This window comes from Trichechus manatus, unplaced genomic scaffold (genome assembly GCF_000243295.1).
Source record: "Trichechus manatus latirostris isolate Lorelei unplaced genomic scaffold, TriManLat1.0 scaffold00141, whole genome shotgun sequence".
NCBI classification, from domain to species: Eukaryota; Metazoa; Chordata; class Mammalia; order Sirenia; family Trichechidae; genus Trichechus; species Trichechus manatus.
In genome coordinates this window covers 3,774,653-3,792,630 of record NW_004444077.1, presented here as the reverse complement: position 1 = coordinate 3,792,630, position 17,978 = coordinate 3,774,653, and the positions used below count along the sequence as shown (strand labels likewise).

General features: G+C 38.4%; 1 protein-coding gene across 1 annotated transcript in view; it reads left to right on the top strand.

Annotated features, from left to right (window-relative positions):
• Window positions 1–17,978, top strand: part of HEPHL1 (hephaestin like 1) — an 86,722-nt gene that overhangs the window by 5,264 nt on the left and 63,480 nt on the right. The window contains 1 exon segment of the mRNA XM_004385568.1: window positions 5,695–5,939. Within this exon segment, the coding sequence (XP_004385625.1) occupies window positions 5,695–5,939 (245 nt within the window).

Below are 17,978 nucleotides of genomic sequence, written 5' to 3'. Positions count from 1 at the left end.
GTGACCAGGAGGCACAGGGAAGGTTATGCCAGCCAAGTGTAGCCTAGCAGTGGGTACCAGGGATGCAGAGGCAGCCCAACTTGCTAGTGAAGTGTAGGGCCTGGCATCAACTGACAAGCTTACAATTCTTGCTCCACTTTCTGGGCAAGTAACTGTATCCCTCTTTGCCTTAGTTTTCTCATCAGTAAAATGGGGATAATGATAGTACTTACTTCAGGGTTGTATTAGTTTCCTGTGGTTGCTGCAACAAATTAACACGAGCTGGGTGGCTTAAACAACAGAAATTTATTCTTTCACAGTTCTGGAGACCAGCAGTCTGAAATGAAGGTGTAGGACCATACTCCCTCTGGAGGCTCTAAGGGAGAATCTGTCCCTTGCCTCTTCCAGCATCTGGTGGCTGCCAACATTCCTTGGTTTGTGGCTGCATCAGTCCAATCTCTGCCTCTGTCTTCACATCACCTTCTCCTCTGTGTGCATCTAATATCCTTTTGCCTCTTTCTTATAAGGACATTTTGGCTGGCATTTAGATCCCACCCAGATAGTCCAGGATCATCTTCTCATCTCAAGATCCTTAATTTAGTCCCGTCTGCAAAGATGCTTTTTCCAAAGCCCCACAGGTTCTGAGGATTAGGATGTAGATATATTGTTGGGAGCCACTATCAGCCTACCACAGAGGGTATTGGGAGACTCAAATGACATGGGACCTCTCAATGCAGAGAGATGGTGCCTGGCACTTGGTTAGTCCTCAGTAAATGCTAGCCATTATTGTAACTCTCCTGTCTTGAGGAGTTCTCTGGAGAGCGAGAGCTCTGTGGAAAAGACTCCTCAAATGGCTGTATATTGCTCTTTTCTAATTAGAGTTTTGCCAGAAATGATTGAGCACCCACTGTCCCAGATGCTGTGTGTGAGCCTGCACACTTTATTTCCATTAATCCTCACAATAGCCCTATCATGGTCCCTGGTTTACAGCTGAGGAAACTGGGTTTCAAAGAGGTTAAGTCAGTTCCCCAGGATTTCACAGCCAGAGTGTGGGAGAACTGACATTCAAGCTCATTCTCATTCCCTTTACTGCATGGATTCCAGTGGTTAAAAGCTCAGGCTGCTAACCGAAAGGTTGGTAGTTTGAATCCACCAGCCACTCCTTGGAAACCGTATGGAGCAGTTCTACTCTGTCCTATAGGTTACTATAGGGTTACTATGAGTCTGAATTGACTCGATGGCAACAGGTTTTTTTTTTTTTTTTTTTTTTTTTTAAACTATCATCTGTCCCTGGGTGGTACAGTTAACGTGCTCAGCTGCTGACTGAAAGGTTAGACGCTCGAGTCCACCAAGAGGAACCTCAGAAAAAAGTCCTGGAGATCTACTTCCAAAAAATCAGCCATTGAAAACCCTATGGAGCACAGTTCTACTTTGACACACATAGTGTTGCCATGACTTGCCATGTGTGTTCTAAGGAGCTTCTGTGGAAATGAAGTAGGAGAAAGAAAAACTTAAAACTGAGGTGATGCTGGGGAACCAGGGTGAGAGAATGTGTGTAGCAGCTCATCACCTGGATGGCTTTAAAAAATTATTAATCTAGTTAGGGAGGGCGTGGCTGTACTGAGTTGCAGTGTGTAATGATAACCATCTCCATTCTTCTTTTTGCCAAGTGGCACTTGTCCCAATCTAGTCTTGCTTCTCCTCAGTGAACAGTGTCCCTTCTCAAGTTCAGACAGCATTGATTGTCAGTATTGTGACTGTAATGATCTCACACATTTGCTCTGACCACACCTTCTGCTGGTGTTACTTTGCAGCTTATCTACACAGGTTTCCTCCCCATTCCCTGGGGTTCTGTCTTCTCTGTTAAAGCTAACAATACCCTTCTACATTCAGGGCCTCTACTATTTAATTGGCAGTTAACATAAGTGATGAGCTGCTATTTATTCGCCAATGCATATGTTTGTCTAGATAGATAGATAAGATGATAGATAGATAGCTGCCATCAAGTCGACTCCAACTCATGGTGACATTATGTACAAGTCCACACAATTGCTGGCAGGTTCAAGTCCCTTGTTGAGGCTATTGGTGCCAACCATCTCACCAAGGGTTTTCCTCACCCTCTCTGGCCCTCTTCACCAAACATGGTATCCTTCTCCAGCTACTGATCTCTCCTGATGACATGCCAAAAGCTAGTGATTCAGACGGGGTTCTATTGTGATCCATAAGGTTTTCACTGGCTAATTTTCAGAAGTAGATCACCAGGGCTTTCTTCCTAATCTATCTAAGTCTGAAGTCTGTCCACCATAGGTGACCCTGCAGGTATTGAAATACTAGTGGCAGAACTTCCATCATCACAACATCACGAAAGCCACCATAGTGGGACAAACTGACAGATAGGTGGTGGTTTGTCTTCCTCATCAGGTGGTAAGTCTCTTTCATGCCAGGAATGAGATGAATACATCTCAGCCACGATTTCCAGTTTAATGTTCCATACATAGTAGATGCTCACCAATGGTTCAATGATGAGGGATGGGAATAATCCCACTAAAAGATCCTATTGGGGGTGCTGGTAATGTGAGGTGATCACACCACCTGTGAGCTAGGCACTCCTCAGAATCTACCTGGAAGTCCCCCTCTGCAGTATCGGATAATTCCCACAGAAAGGTTCATTCTGGCAATGGTTTTAATCTTGCCTGCTTTTGGAAGGTTTCTCCTTTCATAGGACTGCCCCCAGGTCTTGGCAGCTTGGATACCATGAACCCCCATTTTGTCTGTAAAGCAGTTGTTAATGTGAAACTTCTCAACCCGACTGGATTCCTGCACGTAAGGAAATAGATACCTCCTCAACTTGAGTCAAAATGTTAGAATGTAGGTTGTGGAGATCCCCAAGGGGTAGCGATTGCTCAGTCCCTCACAACGGGGACGTCGTGAGGCTACACCATAAACAACACACAGCTCACCAGCGCTGGCATTCTAATGAATGCACTCTATTTAAATCAGAGTCTGCTTCCTTTGGATGCTCCCTTGTGGTTACTCACTTGCTTGATTTCTTGGGCAAACAATGCCTTTTCTAGGACTCATAAGGACTGGAGCTTCTGTTCTACTGTTACAAATGCATAATATGCAGCCTCAGTGGATACACAGAGGCAGAGAGCACAGACAAGCTCAAGACCTTAGTCCCAGTGCCTTAGAGGGTGGACTTGTCAAGCCCGAAGTTGAGCAGGGATTCTCTTCCCTCTGACTGTGTGGACAGGTGCTGCACTCGCCACTTAGGATGCCATTCCCCCTTTGGGGGAGAATGTACCCCAGGGGGTGGGCATTGCTTTACGGTGGCACCTTTGCTTCTAGAGGTAGAAGGCACACAAGAGAACTTTGGCCCCTTGGTGGCCAAACAGCCTGGGCCCTCTTTTCTAAATAAAATGTAGTTTGTTTTTACTATCGAAGTGGGTACGTAGGTACAGAGTAAAACACTGCCATGGTAGAGAAGAGGATGAGTGAAAGTAAACCCTCACCTCCTCACTCCTACCTGGGACCTTAGCCCCACTGTCCAGAGGCTCCACTTTAGTGGTTTCTCTTGACACTTTCCAGATGTTTCCTTAGCACACACATATATGTACATCATTTTAAAAAAATACAGTCGGATCATACTTTACATGCTGTTCCACAGTTTGCTTTCTTCATTTAGTATCTTGGTAATCATACCTGTAGAACAACATTACTCTTTTTTATGGCTATGTGGCATGAACATGCCATAATTTACCCAGTCACTAATTGAGGAACATTTAGGTCTGTTCTGGAGCCCTTGTGGTGCAATGGTTAAGAGCTTGGCAGCTCCATGGGAGAAAGATGTGGCAATCTGCTCCTGTAAAGATTACAGCCCAGAAAACCCTATGGGGCAGTTCTGCTCTGTCATCTGGGGTTGCGAGTCGGAATCGGCTTGACAGCACCCAGCAACAGGCTTTTACTATCTAAATTGTTGTAATTCTCTGTGACCATTTTGACAGGATTCTTGTCTTGTTGATCTCATTATCTGGATTGGAAGCTGAACTCTGTACCTATGGGGAGAGAGAGCTTTCTGCCTCTGGGAGGGCTGGCCCTATGATCCCTGGAGTAGTGGCCTTTCTCTGCTTAGGCCCATCCCTGCCATGTCATAGATGATCTTCTAAGATGTTCTAGATTCAAGTGTTGTCTAACCTTCCTAGAATTATGCTAACTTCACTGTGGACCTGCATTGGACAGAACTGCATGAATTGTTCATTTTGGCCCGGATGGGCTGCCTAATTACTCTGTTACAGACATTGATTCATACAGACATTGATTCATACCCTTCTATGAAAGACTGGGATAGGTTCCTGGTGGGAAGAATTGAGAAGGAGAAAAAAAAATCAGAAAAGTTTGGGGAGGTTGCAGAAGGGTAGAAGAGGGAAGTCCTGAATAACCCCTGGTAGATACTTAACACATTTTTTGAATGAATTATGTGATTGAATTATTGAAAGTGAATTAAAGAGAATAGAAAGTACAATAAATGGGAAAGGGAAAAACAAAAGGGAATAGTCATATGGATGATGAAGGCAGGTAGGAGTTGATTAGAGGAGAAAGGAAAATAGCAATATTTAAGAGATCAGAGGAGCAAACAGCTGCTTCAGTTCTCACAGTAGGAGAAGGTTTAAGTCACAGGTGGTGGTGAGCCATCTTGGATAACACAGATGAGGCAACACCTTATGGGAGGCAGAACAACAAGATGGAATGAACCTGTGTCTCCGCACCAGACTGTTAGAACTTAAGAGAAAAATAAACTTCTGTCTTGTTTGTTGTTGTTGTTAGGTGTGATTGAGTTGGTTCTGACTCATAGCAACCCTATGTACCACTTTCAGCTTCTTGGCATAGCCTACAAATTCTTTCATAGTCTGGCTTCATATTTTCCAGGCCAAAGTCTTGCATCTCCCCATCTGGCATCTTGGGCTTTATTCACAGCAGACCATTTAGAGTCCTCAGTGCTTCCAAGATAAATTCTAAATTCTTTGAGCTTAAAGTTCATTATCCATCTACTCCTAGTTCTGACATGCTCCTCACCTTCCCAGTCCTGTGCCCTAGACCTATTTTCTCCCCAAATTATGAGCACATCTTCTTCCTCGGTGCTCATGCTGCATCCTGCTTAGAGTGTCCTACCTTTTCCTTTTTGTTACCCAATCCTGTTTCCTCTTAATTCCTATGTTTTTCATAAGTATTTTTTTAACCTCTTCAATCAACAGCAATCTTTCCCTTCTCTGAACTATTAAGTCAGCACTTAATCGTATACTGCTTTGTATGGTTACTTTTTTCATTTTTAGACTGCAGACTCTTTTGTATTCCTCCCCAGCACCTAGCGAAGTGCTGGGAATGAAGTAAATGCATAATAAGTGTTTATTAAATGAAAAAGTGAAGGGGGACGTGTTGAATGCAAAGGGACAAATGGGTAGTGTGACTACAGAGCACTTTTTTTTTAGTTTGGTTGTGAATACTATTTGTGACTTTCCACTTATCACCTAACTCTCTGAGCCTCAGTTTCCACATCAATAAATTGAGGATAATCCTACCAGCTCTGTAGAGGTTACAGGGTATTGGTGAACACCAAATGAGATAGCATACATGAAAGCACTTTATGAACTGTTATGGTAAGCTATTAGGATTTCTCTTCTAATATTGGTTATAAAATATTTTCCCTCTTATTTTTAGACTTGCAACCTTATTTCTTGAAAGAGGGCCCAACAGGATAGGCAGCATTTACAAAAAGGCCGTTTACAGACACTACACAGATGGGACCTATTCCACGGAGATCCGCAAACCCTCCTGGCTCGGATTCCTGGGCCCTATTTTGAGGGCTGAAGTGGGTGATGTGATGGTTGTCCATTTAAAGAACTTTGCTTCCCGGCCTTACTCTTTGCATCCACATGGTGTTTTCTACGACAAGGATTCAGAAGGTAAATATCAGACCTATATTGTTGGAGTCTAGTCTCTATTTCTTAAGTGGAGTGACTGTCAGTAAAAGGGATTCTAAGAGAACAATGATTGCAAAAGTTCACTTGTCTTCTCCCTGTTTCCTTCTCTTCCCATCACCCTCTGTTTCCCCTTCTCTTTTCTTCTTCCCTTTTCTTTCTGTTATTTCCTTCCCTCCTTTATCACTCTTCACAAAGGATAGCACCAAAGACAGATCAGCTTACCCTGAGATAGCCTCTCCCACAGCCGTGGCTGTCGCTGAGGACTGATGATAAAAACCAGTTGCTGTTGAGTTGACTCCGACTCATGGCAACCCCGTATGTGAGAAATACAAAATTAACAACAACAACAACAAAACTGCAAATTTTATACAGTAAAAATTATAAAACACTGTGGAGAGAAATTAAAGAAGATTTAAATTCCATGCTCATGGATTGAAAGAATCTAGTCAAGATGGTAGCTCATCATTAAAATGCAGATGGAAAATTTCCCCCAATTGATCAATAATCTCAGTGCAATCCCTATCAAAATCCCAGTGGGCTTTTTTGTAGAAATTAACAAACTGATTCTAAAATTTATATGGAAATACAAAGGTCCTAGGATATCCAATTTTGTTTTTAAATGAAGAACAAAGTTGGAAGACTTACATTTCTCAATTTCAAAACTTACTATAAATTCACAATAATCAAGACAACATGGCATTGTTTCAAGAATAAGCATATAGATCAATGAAACAGAATTGAGAGCCCTGAAATAAATGCTTACATTTATGATCATTGATCTTTTACAAAGGTGCCAAAACAATTCAATAAGGTAAAGGATAGTTTTTTTCAACAATTTAATATCCACTTGCAAAAAATAATGAATTTTAGATCCTTACTTCGCATCATACACAAAAATTAGTTCAAATATATTACAGATATAAATGTAAGAGTTAAAACTATAAATCTAGGAAAAAGTAAGAGAAAATCTTGATGATTTTGGGTTAGGCAAAAAGTTTTTGGGTATAACATCAAAAGTACATTAAAGAAAAAAATGAATTAATTGGACTTCATCAAAATTAAAAACTTTTGCACTTCAAAAGATACTGCTAAGAAAAGGAAAAGACAAACCACTGATTGGGGGAAAATATTTGGAAATCATATATCTGATAAAGGACTTCTATCTATTATTACTCTTGCAACTCAATAATAAGAAGACAATCCAATTTAAAAATGAGCAAAAGATTTGAATAGATATTTCAACAAAGAAGATATACAAATGACTAATAAGGTATAAAAAGGTGCTATACACCAATATTCAAATTAAAGTCACACAAGATATCACAACACGGCTACTAGGATGACTATAATCAAAAAGATTGATTGTAATACCAAATTCTGATGTAGAGAAACTGGAACCCTCATACACTGCTGGTGGAAATGCAAAATGGTACAGCCCCTTTGGAAAATGGCTTGGCAGTCTCCTAAAAATTAAACAAAAATTTGCCATATAATTCAGCAATTCTATTCCTATAAATCGACCCAAGATAAATGAAAACATATATATGCACAAAGACATATATATGAATATTCATTGCAGCGTTATTCTTAATAGTCAAACAGTGGAAACAATCCGAATGTCTGTCAACTGGTAAATGGATAAGTAAAATGTGGTATATCCGTACAATGGAATACTATTTAGCAATAAAAAGGAACGAGCTACTGATATATGCTACAACATGGATGAACTTCAAAAACATGCTAAGTAAAATAAGCCAGATGCAAAAGACTGTATATTGTATGATTCTATTTATTTATTTATTGATATTGTCGTAGTTTAAATGAAAGTTTACATTTCAAGTTAGTCTCTCATACAACAATTTATACATACATTGTTATGTGGCCCTAGTTGCTGTCTCTATACTGTGACAGCACACTCCTCCTTTCCACCCTTGATTTCCCATGCCCATTCACTAGCTCCTAACTCTCTCTGCCTTCTCGTCTTACCTCCGGACAGAAGCTGCCCATTTAGTCCCATGTATCTACTTGAGCTAAGAGGCACATTCTTCATGAGTATCATTTTATGTCCCACAGTCCAGTCCAATCTTTGTCTGAAGAGTTGGCCTCGGGAATTGTTTTAGTTCTAGGTTGACAGAGTCCAGGGGCCATGCTTTCTAGGGTTCCTCTAGTCTCAGTCATATATGATTCTATTTATATGAAATGTCCAGAAAAGATAAATTTATAAAGACAGATAACAGATCAATGGTTGCCTTGAGCTGGGAGTTCAAGTGGGGATTAACTGCAAGCAGGCACAAGGGAACTTTTTGGGGGCAGGATAGAAATGTTCTAAAACTGGATTGTGCAATATAATCTCTATAAACTTACTAAAAATTTTTGAATTGTCCACTTACATTGGGTGAATTCTATAGTATGTAAATTGTATCTCAGTAAAGCTGTTTTTAAAAAAAAAACTAATTAAAAGACCAAATCCTTAATCAGTGTATTGAAGAGACTCCATCATACCTAGTTCCTGGGAGCCCCAGGCAGCATTAAAGAGTTTTGGGATTCAAATATTTGAATTTTTCTGTTGCATTATGGTGAGTGAATTTAGTAAGTCACAGAAGGACAAATATTGTATAAGACCACTATTATAAGAACTCAAGAAAAGGTTTAAATACAGAAGAAAACATTCTTTGATGGTTACAAGGGTTGGGGAGGGATGGTGAGGGTTATTCACTAACTAGGTAGTAGACAAGAATTATCTTCAGTGAGGGGAACGACAGCACACACTACAGGGGAAGTCAGCACAACTGGACTAAACCAAAGCTAAGAAGTTTCCTGAATACAATAAAACACTTCGCTGAACAGAGTAGCAGGGGTGGGGATCTGGGGACCATGCTTTCAGGGGACATCTAGGTCAATTGGCATAACAAAGTTTATTAAGAAAATGTTCTGCATCCCACTTTGGTGAGTGGCGTCTGGAGTCTTAAAAGCTTGCAAGCGGCCATCTAAGATGCATCAGTTGGTCCCAACCACCTGGAATAAAGGAGCATGAAGAACACCAAAGACACAAGGAAAATATTAGCCCAAGAGACAGAAAGGGCCACATAAACTAGAGACTTCATCAACCTGAGATCAGAAGAGCTAGACTGTGTCTGGCTACCGCCAATGATCGCACTGACAGGGAACACAACAGAGAGTCCCGGATGGAGCAGGAGAAAGATGGGGTGCAGAACTCAAATTCTAGTAAAAAGACCAGACTTAATGGTCTGACTGAGACTGGAGGAACCCCAGAAAGCATGGCCCCCAGACTGTCTGTCATCCTAGAACTAAAACAATTTCCAAGGCCAACTCTTCAGACAAAGGTTTTACTGGACTGTGGGACGTAAAATGATAGTCGTGAAGAGTGTACTTCCTAGCTCAAGTAGGTACAAGAGACTAAACGGGCAGCTTCTGTCCAGAGGTGAGATAAGAAGGCAGAGAGGGTTAGGAGCTGGTTGAATGGACATGGGAAATCAGGGGTGGAAAGGAGTGTGCTGTCACAGTATAGGGAGAGCAATTAGGGTCATATTACAATGTACGTATAAATTGTTGTATGAGGGACCAACTTGAAATGTAAACTTTCACTTAAACTATAACAATAAACAAACAAACAAAAAAAGAATTTCTGTGTCTACAACTACCACAGCCTCCACCAGTCTGAGTCCAGTACAACTAGATGGTGCCTGGTTACCACCACTAACTGCTCTGACAGGGATCACAATAGAGGGTCCTGGACAGAGCTGGAGAAAAATGTAGAGCAAAATTCTAACTCACAAAAAAAGACCAGACTTATGGCCTGACAGAGACTGGAGAAACCCCAAAAGTATGGCCCTTGAACACCCTTTTAGCTCAGTAATGAAGTCACTCCTGAGTTTCACCCTTCAGCCAAAGATTAGACAGGCCCATTAAACAAAATTAGACTAAAGGGGCACACCAGCCCAGGGGCAAGGACAAGAAGGCAGGAGGGGACAGGAAATGTGGTAATAGGGAACCCAAGGTTGAGAAGGGAGAGTGTTGACATGTCATGGGATTGTTAACCAATGTCATAAAACAATACACGTACTAACTGTTTAAAGAGAAGCTAGTTTGTTCTGTAAACCGTCATCTAAAGTACAATTTAAAAAAATTCAAAATCTGAAAAAAAAAAAAAAAAAAGAATTCCTGTGTCTGGGTTCATGAAGAATATTGGTTTGTAGATTTCTTGTGATGTCCTTTTTCTGGCTTTGGTATCAAGGTAATACTTGAATCATAGGATGAATTAGGAAGTATTCCCCCTATTTTCTGAAAGATTTTGTAAAAGATTGTCATTATTTCTTCTTTTAATATTTAATAGAATATGTAAATGAAACCGTCTGGGTCTGGGTTTTTCTTTAAGGGAGGATTTTAAATTATTAATACCATTCCTTTACTTATTATAGGCCTATTCCAATTTTTTTTAGCCAATTTTTGCGATTTATGTCTTTCTAGGAATTTGTCAACCTCGTCTAAGTTGTCTAATATTGTGGCATACAGTTGCTTATAATTTTCCCTTAGGATTCTTTTCATTTTTGTAACATCAGTAGTGATTTCCCCTCTTTCAATCCTGATTTTCAGTAACTTGTGCCCTCTCTCTTTCTTGGTCAGTCTAGATAAAAGTTTCTCAAGTTTACTGATCTTTTCAAAGAACCAATTTCTGGTTTCATCTATTTTCTATTATTTTTCTGTTTTATATTTCATTGATTTCTGCTCTAATCTTCATTGTTTGTTTTTTCTGTTTACTTTAGGTTTATTTTCCTCTTCTTTTTCTAGTTTCTTAAACTGGGAGCTTAGGTTATTGATAAGAGATTTTTGTTCTCTTCTGACATAGGTGTTTAAAACTTTAATTTTCATTTAAGCACTGCTTTATCTGCATCCCATCATTTTGGATATATTGTATCTTCATTTTTATTCAGTAAAAATTTTTTTACAGTTTTCCTTGTGATTTCATCTTTGACCCATGGGTTATTTTGAAATGTATTGTTTTATTTCCAAATATTTGGAGGCTTCCCAGATTTCTTTGTGTTGATGGTTTGTAATTTAATTCCATTGTGATTGGAGAATATGCTTTCTGTAATATCAGCCCTTTTAAATTTATTGAGTTTTTTTTATGCCTAATATATGGTCTATCCTGGAGAATGTTCCGTGTGGTCTTGTAAAAAAGGTATATTCTGTAGTCATTGGGTGGAATGTTCTATACTGTATGTTTATGCAAATAACTCATGCCTTCTATGTTTGTTTGCCAACATGTTGCTGTAAAAAAATTAGCATAGTGCACTTATGAAAATACCTTTTGGGGAGAGGGCACACTTGGCAAACAAATGTAGAAGGTGTGAGTTATTTGAGAAAAAATATGGTAGGTGTCTGTTAGGTCAAATTGGCTGATAGTGTTGTTCAAGTCTTCCATATCCTTGCTGATTTTCTGTCTAATTCTTCTATCAGTTTTTTGAGAGGGGGATATTGAACTCTCCAACTATTACTGTGGAATTGTATGTTTCTCCTTTCAATTATGTCAGGTTTTGGTACATGTATTTTGTGGCTGTTTTGTTAGGTATTAATACGTTTATAATTGTTATATCTTCGTGATATATTGACCATTTTCTCATTATAAAACATCTATCTTTGTCTCTAGTATTATTTATTGTTTTAAAATCTATTTTGGCTGTTATTAATATAGCTACTGCAATTCTCTTATGGCTACTATTTGCATTCTTTTATTTTCAACCTGTTTGTGTCTTTGAATCTAAGGTGTAGATAGTATATTGTTGGTTTTTGTTTTTTGATCCAGTTTTACAATTTCTGCATTTTGATTGGGATGTTTAGACCATTCATGTTTAATTTATTGATATAGTTTGATTTACATTTGTCATTTTTCTATTTGTTTTCTATGTATCTTCTGCCATTTTTGTTCCTCTGGTCCTACTTTATTGTCTTTTGCGTTAAAAATATGTTTTAGTGTACCCTTTTAATTCCACTGTTGATTTTTTTAAACTACCTATTTTTGAGTTATTTTCTTATTGGTTGGTCTAGGGATTGTAATATGCATATTCACTCATCACAATATAGTTCATAGTTTTACTAACTTAATTCTGGTAAAATATAAAAACTTTGCTTGAATAAAGCTCCTTTCTCTTTCTCTCCTTTGTGCTATTATTGTCGTATATATTGCATCTGTCTGTCAATCTCCAAAAATATGATTTTATACTCAGTGCTTTATACTGTTATGACTTTTAAAGAAGTTAAGAGAACAAAAGAATACATTTATAGAGCATTTTTGTATTAACTCACATATTTCCCTTTTTAAATGATTTTTATTTCTTCCTGTGGATTCAGATTACTCTCTGGTTTCATTTCCTTTCAGTCTGAAAAATTTCCTCTAAGATTCCTTTTTCTAAAAAAATTTATTCATTTTGTTGTTGTTGTTGTTGGAATATATACAGCAAAACATACACCAATTCAACAGTTTCTACCTGTACAATTCAGTGACATTGATTACATTCTTCAAGTTGTGCAACCATTCTCACCCTCCTTTTCTGAGTTGCTACTCCTCCATTAACATAAACTCACTGCCCCCTAAGGTTCCTATCTAATCTTTCGGGTTGCTATTGTCAGTTTGATCACGTATAAACAGAAGTTGAAAGAGCACAATGCTCAAGGCAGACATTCTTTACTACTTAAGCTAAAGTATTGTTTGGTTTTAAGGAGACTTCAGGGGATATTTTTGTTTTTAAGTTTAAAGATTATCTCAGGGCAATAGTTTGGGGGTTTATCCAGCATCCATGGCTCCAGAAAGTCAGGAGTCCATGAAAATTTTAAATTCTGTTCTGCATTTTCCTCCTTTTGATCAGGATTCTTCTATATAATCTTTGATTAAAATGTCCAGTAATGGTAGCTAAGATTCCATTTAAGGCAAGGCCTGCTAGCAAAAATTCTCTCAGTCTTTATCTAGAATGTCTTTATTTTGCCTTCATTTTTGAGGGATATTTTTTTCTGTATATAGTATTCTTGGTTGACATTTTTTTTTCTTCTCAATGCTTTAAATATGTCATCTCACTGTCTTCTGGCTTCCAGTGTTTAAAATGAGAAGTCAACTGTTAATCACGTTGATATGCAACTGTATGTAATGAGTAATTTTTCTCTTTCTGGTTTCAATATTTTCTCTTTGTCTTTCTCTTTCAGTGGTTGTGGAGGGTCTATATTTAGATCTCCTTGTGTTTATCTTACTTGTGGTTCCTTAAGCTTTCTTCAATGAGTAGGATTTTTATTTTTTTATCAAATTTGAAAAGTTTACAGCCATTATTTTGTCAAATATTTTTCTATCTCCTCCTTTTGTAGACTACTATTACACATATGTTAGTACACTTGATATTGTCTCATATGTCTCTGAGGTTCTGTTTATTTTATTCAGGCTTTTTTTCTCTCTCTTCTTCAGATAGGACAATTTCTATTAATCTATCTTCAAGTTCAGTGATTCTTTCTTTGGATCTTGAAGCTTTCGTTGAGTCCCTCTAGTGAATGTTTTATTTCATATATGGTACTTTTCAATGCCAAAACTTCAATTTTTTAAATAATTTCTATATCCTTATTGAGATTCTTTATTTGTTGGATCATCTTGTCCCACTCTCCTTTATTTCTTTCAACATAGTTGAAATGTGATCTCTGGCATTGTTTCTATCACCAACGCTATATTTTCCGGCTACCAATCCTTCTTTGTTTCCAACTTTATCATTCCCATCATCAGTAATTATCAATACATCTTGATTGAATATTTGATCAATTTCAGACTGCAGAAGGTGGTAAAAATCTTCAATTTCCCCATCTTTGGCATTAGTAGTTGGTCCATAAATTTGAATAATAGTTGTATTAACTGATCTTCCTTTTAGGCGTATGGATATTATCCTATCACTGACAGCATTGTCCTTTAGGATAGATCTTGAAATGTTCTTTTTGATGATGAATGTGACACCATTCCTCTTCAATTTGTCATTCCCGGCATAGTAGACTATAGAGTTTTCTGACTCAAAATGGCCAATACCAGTCCATTTCAGCTCACTGATGCCTAGGATAGCAATCTTTATGAGTTCCATTTCGTTTTGGATGACTTCCAATTTTCCTAGATTCATACTTTGTACATTCCATGTTCTGGTTATTAATGGATGTTTGTAGCAGTTTCTTCTCATTTTGAGTCGTGTCACATCAGCAAATGAAGGTCTCGAAAGCTTAACTCCATCCATGTCGTTATGGTTGACTTTCCTTTGAGGAGGCAGCTCCTCCCCAGTTGTATCTGGACTGCATTCCAACCTGAAGGATTCATCTTCTGGCACTGTGCCAGACAATGTTCCACTGCTATTCGTAAGGTTTTCACTGGACAATTTTTTTCAGAAGTAGGCCGTCAGGTCCTTCTTCCTAGTCTGTCTTAGTCTGGAAACTCCACTGAAACTTGTCCCTCCTGGGTGACCCTGCTGGTATTTGAAATACTAGTGACATAGCTTCCAGCATCACAGCATCATGCAAGCCACCACAGTATGACAAACTGACAGTTGCAAGGTGGAGCTCTTAATATATTATCTCATTTAATGATTAAATGAACTAATGCTTTCTTGATCACCATGTGAAATATGATTAGATCACCATGTGAAATATGATTAAGACTATTTTAACAATAAAGTTTATTGGGTTTTTCCAATATAGAAAAATATAATGAAGGGAGAAATGTCCACCATCTGATTCTAAAATTAGTTCAATATAAAAAAATAAAGAAAAAAAGTAGTATTAAACTTAGAAGTTCTTATGAGTGCAGAGAGGCATAAAAAGAAAAATAAAAGCTCGTTTCACTTGTCTCTCACTTCAGAAGTAATCATCTTTAACAATTTCTTGTAAATTTTTCTCAGAAATTTTTCTATATGTTAGCATTGGTATGTATATCCTTGTTCATTTAGACAAAAGGGATCAGACTATAATGTTATTATGCACTTTCTTTTATTGACTTCTTACTTTATTTTGGATATTTTCTTATATTAATATATACTTTTAAATGGGTATGCACTATTCCATTGTATGAATGTGTCTGTTCAGTATTGATGGTTACATAGGTTGTTTTCAGTTTTGAGTTACTACTGGCAATGCTACAGTGGACATTCGAGTTCATGTATTTTCACAAACATTTCTGAGTGTATTTCTAGAGTAAATTTTTAAATGTGAAATTGCTGGTTATATTCAAATAAATTGTTTTGGATAGGAATTGCCAAGTTGTTCTTCAGAAAATTGCGTATTTTACTCTTCTACCATTTGTTTGTGAGCCAGCAGCCTGTTTCTTTCATAACCCCACCAACCTTCAATATTCTCAGATTTTAAAATTTTGCTGTTTTGATAGTTGAAAATGGTATAATTTTTTTAAAGCCCACACATCCTAGAACATATACAACCAAATGAATTGTTTTTAATATTCTGATATTGTTAATGTTACCATTGCTCAAAATCTTTTTCAAACTCCTTCTTCTAATCATATATATATATATGTACATGATTAAAAACTTAGGCAAGTGCTGTAAATAAATAACAACCAGTGTTTATTGAATGTTTACTGTATATCGGGCATGATGATAAATGCTTTATTATATAAGCTTCAAGGACTCTATGAGGTAGGTATTATAATTATCATCATCTCACAAGTAAGAAGCTAAGACTCAGAAGAGAATTGCCCGAGTCACACAGCTAATAAGTAATGGAGACAGGATTTGATTTGAAGCATTCTAACTCCAGCGCCTGTGAGCTTAACACTGGCTCAGCTGCCCTCTTCACCATGTGAATGCCTATTTGAAACCTGACACAGTTTCTAATAGGGAGTTCAGGATTTTTTGAGCCAGAACATGCTGGATCTTGCAATCCAGATTTACTTTTCATCCTAAGAGTTATGGGAAGCCATGGAATGATCTTAAGCAAGGAATAATATAATCAGACTTGATATTTGAAAGATCGCACTTATTATGACTTGGAAAATGGATTAGAAAGGTAATAGATGTGCTGAAGCCAGTTAAAGGTTGCTGCAGAAGGTCCAGTTGAGAGATGATAGTAGCTTGGATAGAGTTGTAAACAGTGAAGATGGACATTGTGATGGTTAAGATTGTGTGTCAACTTGGCTGGGCCATGATTCTCAGTGTTAATATGTGATCACTACCATGATGGAATTTGCTGTGAATAGCCAATCTATTGAAAGAGAGTTTCTTTGGGGGTGTGGTCTCCATCTGAATGTAAGCAGATGTTGGGGCTTTTTGCTTGCTCTGGATCCTGCGGCTGCCTTCTGTTCGTCTGGCCTCTGGTTCTTGGGACTTGAACTATCAGCTTATTTGCCAGTCTTGGGATTCGTGGACCTTCACAGCCTGTAAGCTGGAGCCCTGCTCTCCGACCTGCTGATCTTCGGTTCACCAGCCCCTGCGGCTACGTGAATCGAGAGAAACCTCTATCCTGGTTTTGCTTCTCTAGAGAATCCAGCCTAAGACAGACATAAATGGATAAATCTGAGTAGAAGCAAGGACAGGAACTTATGGTGCTTTGGAGGTGGGGAGTGAGGAAGAGGAAGATGATAGAATACTCCCTTTGTTTCTGGCTCGTCGCATTGAACACTGATGGTGCCTTTCACGGAGAGAGGAGGCAGTGGCTGAGGAACAGGTTTGGGAGAGGAGAGTAAATGCTCATTGGGAAAGGTTGTGTTTGAGGTCCCTTTGAGATATTCAGGTGGAGATGTCAAGTAGACAGTTGGATATTAGTGTAAAGCTCAGAGGTGAGGTCTAGGCTGGAGATAAAATTGGGAGTCACTGGTGTTAGATGGAAACCCTGGTGGTGTAGTGGTTAAGTGCTGCAGCTGCTAACCAAAGGGTTGGCAGTTCAAATCCACCAGGTGCTCCTTGGAAACTCTATGGAGCAGTTCTACTCTGTCCTTTAGGGTCGCTATGAGTCAGAATCGACTCAACAGCAATGGGTTTTGGTTTTTTTGGTGGTGTTAGGTGATGGGTGACACTGTGGGAATGGGTGCTATCACCCAGGGAGAGAACACTGGACATGGAAGGAAGGGAGGCAGCATGGTGCCTTGAGGAATTCTGACATTGAATGGCAGATAGAGGAGAACAAACCAAAAAAGTGACTGAAAAACAGTGGCCAAAGAGGACAGTGTGATGTCACAGGAGCCAAGGGAGGAGAATTTTTTAAGGAGGGAGGGAGCTAATAATATCCAGTGCTGCTGAGGGTCTGGGTAACGCAAAAAATGAAAAACACAAATATTCTTTGGATTTAAAGGATGGAAGGTAGCACTCTGTATTTTTTCTGTGTTTTAGTCCTCTATCAAGGAGCCCTGGTGGCGCATTGATTAAGCGCTAGGCTGCTAACCCAAAGGTTGGTGGTTCAAACCTACCCAGCCACTTCGTGGGAGAAAGACCAGGCGATTTGCCCCTGTAAAGATTACAGCCAAGAAAACCCTATGAGGCGGTTCTACTGTGTCACACGGGGTCACTATGAGTCAGAATCGACTCTGCACCCAAAAATACAACAAGTCCTCTACCATATTAGATCAATGTATAAAATTAGGAAGCAGTGAACTACATTCATTTAACTCCCATTAAAAGTGATTTTGTCAAAAGACTAATCAGTATACTATTCACCTTATATTGAGAGACAATTCAAGGAATTATAAAATAAAGAATAGTTTTGCACCTTTTGAAGACTATTTTTGAAAACATTGAAGACATAATTCGTTGTACTACTCAATAATTTGTATATAATGATTTTCTTAAAAATATTCTCTTAGAATTTAATACCAAAATAAAAGTTCATCTCTCTTAAAGAACTGGTAAGCTTCCTTTTACAGAACAAAGAAACAATATAACCTCATATTTTCTTCCTTTTCAGTTGACATTCAGGAAATTCAAAGCTACACTTAATACTGAGAGGATCTTACTACCTTATTAGATTGGTCTCCTACTTCCTCTGTAT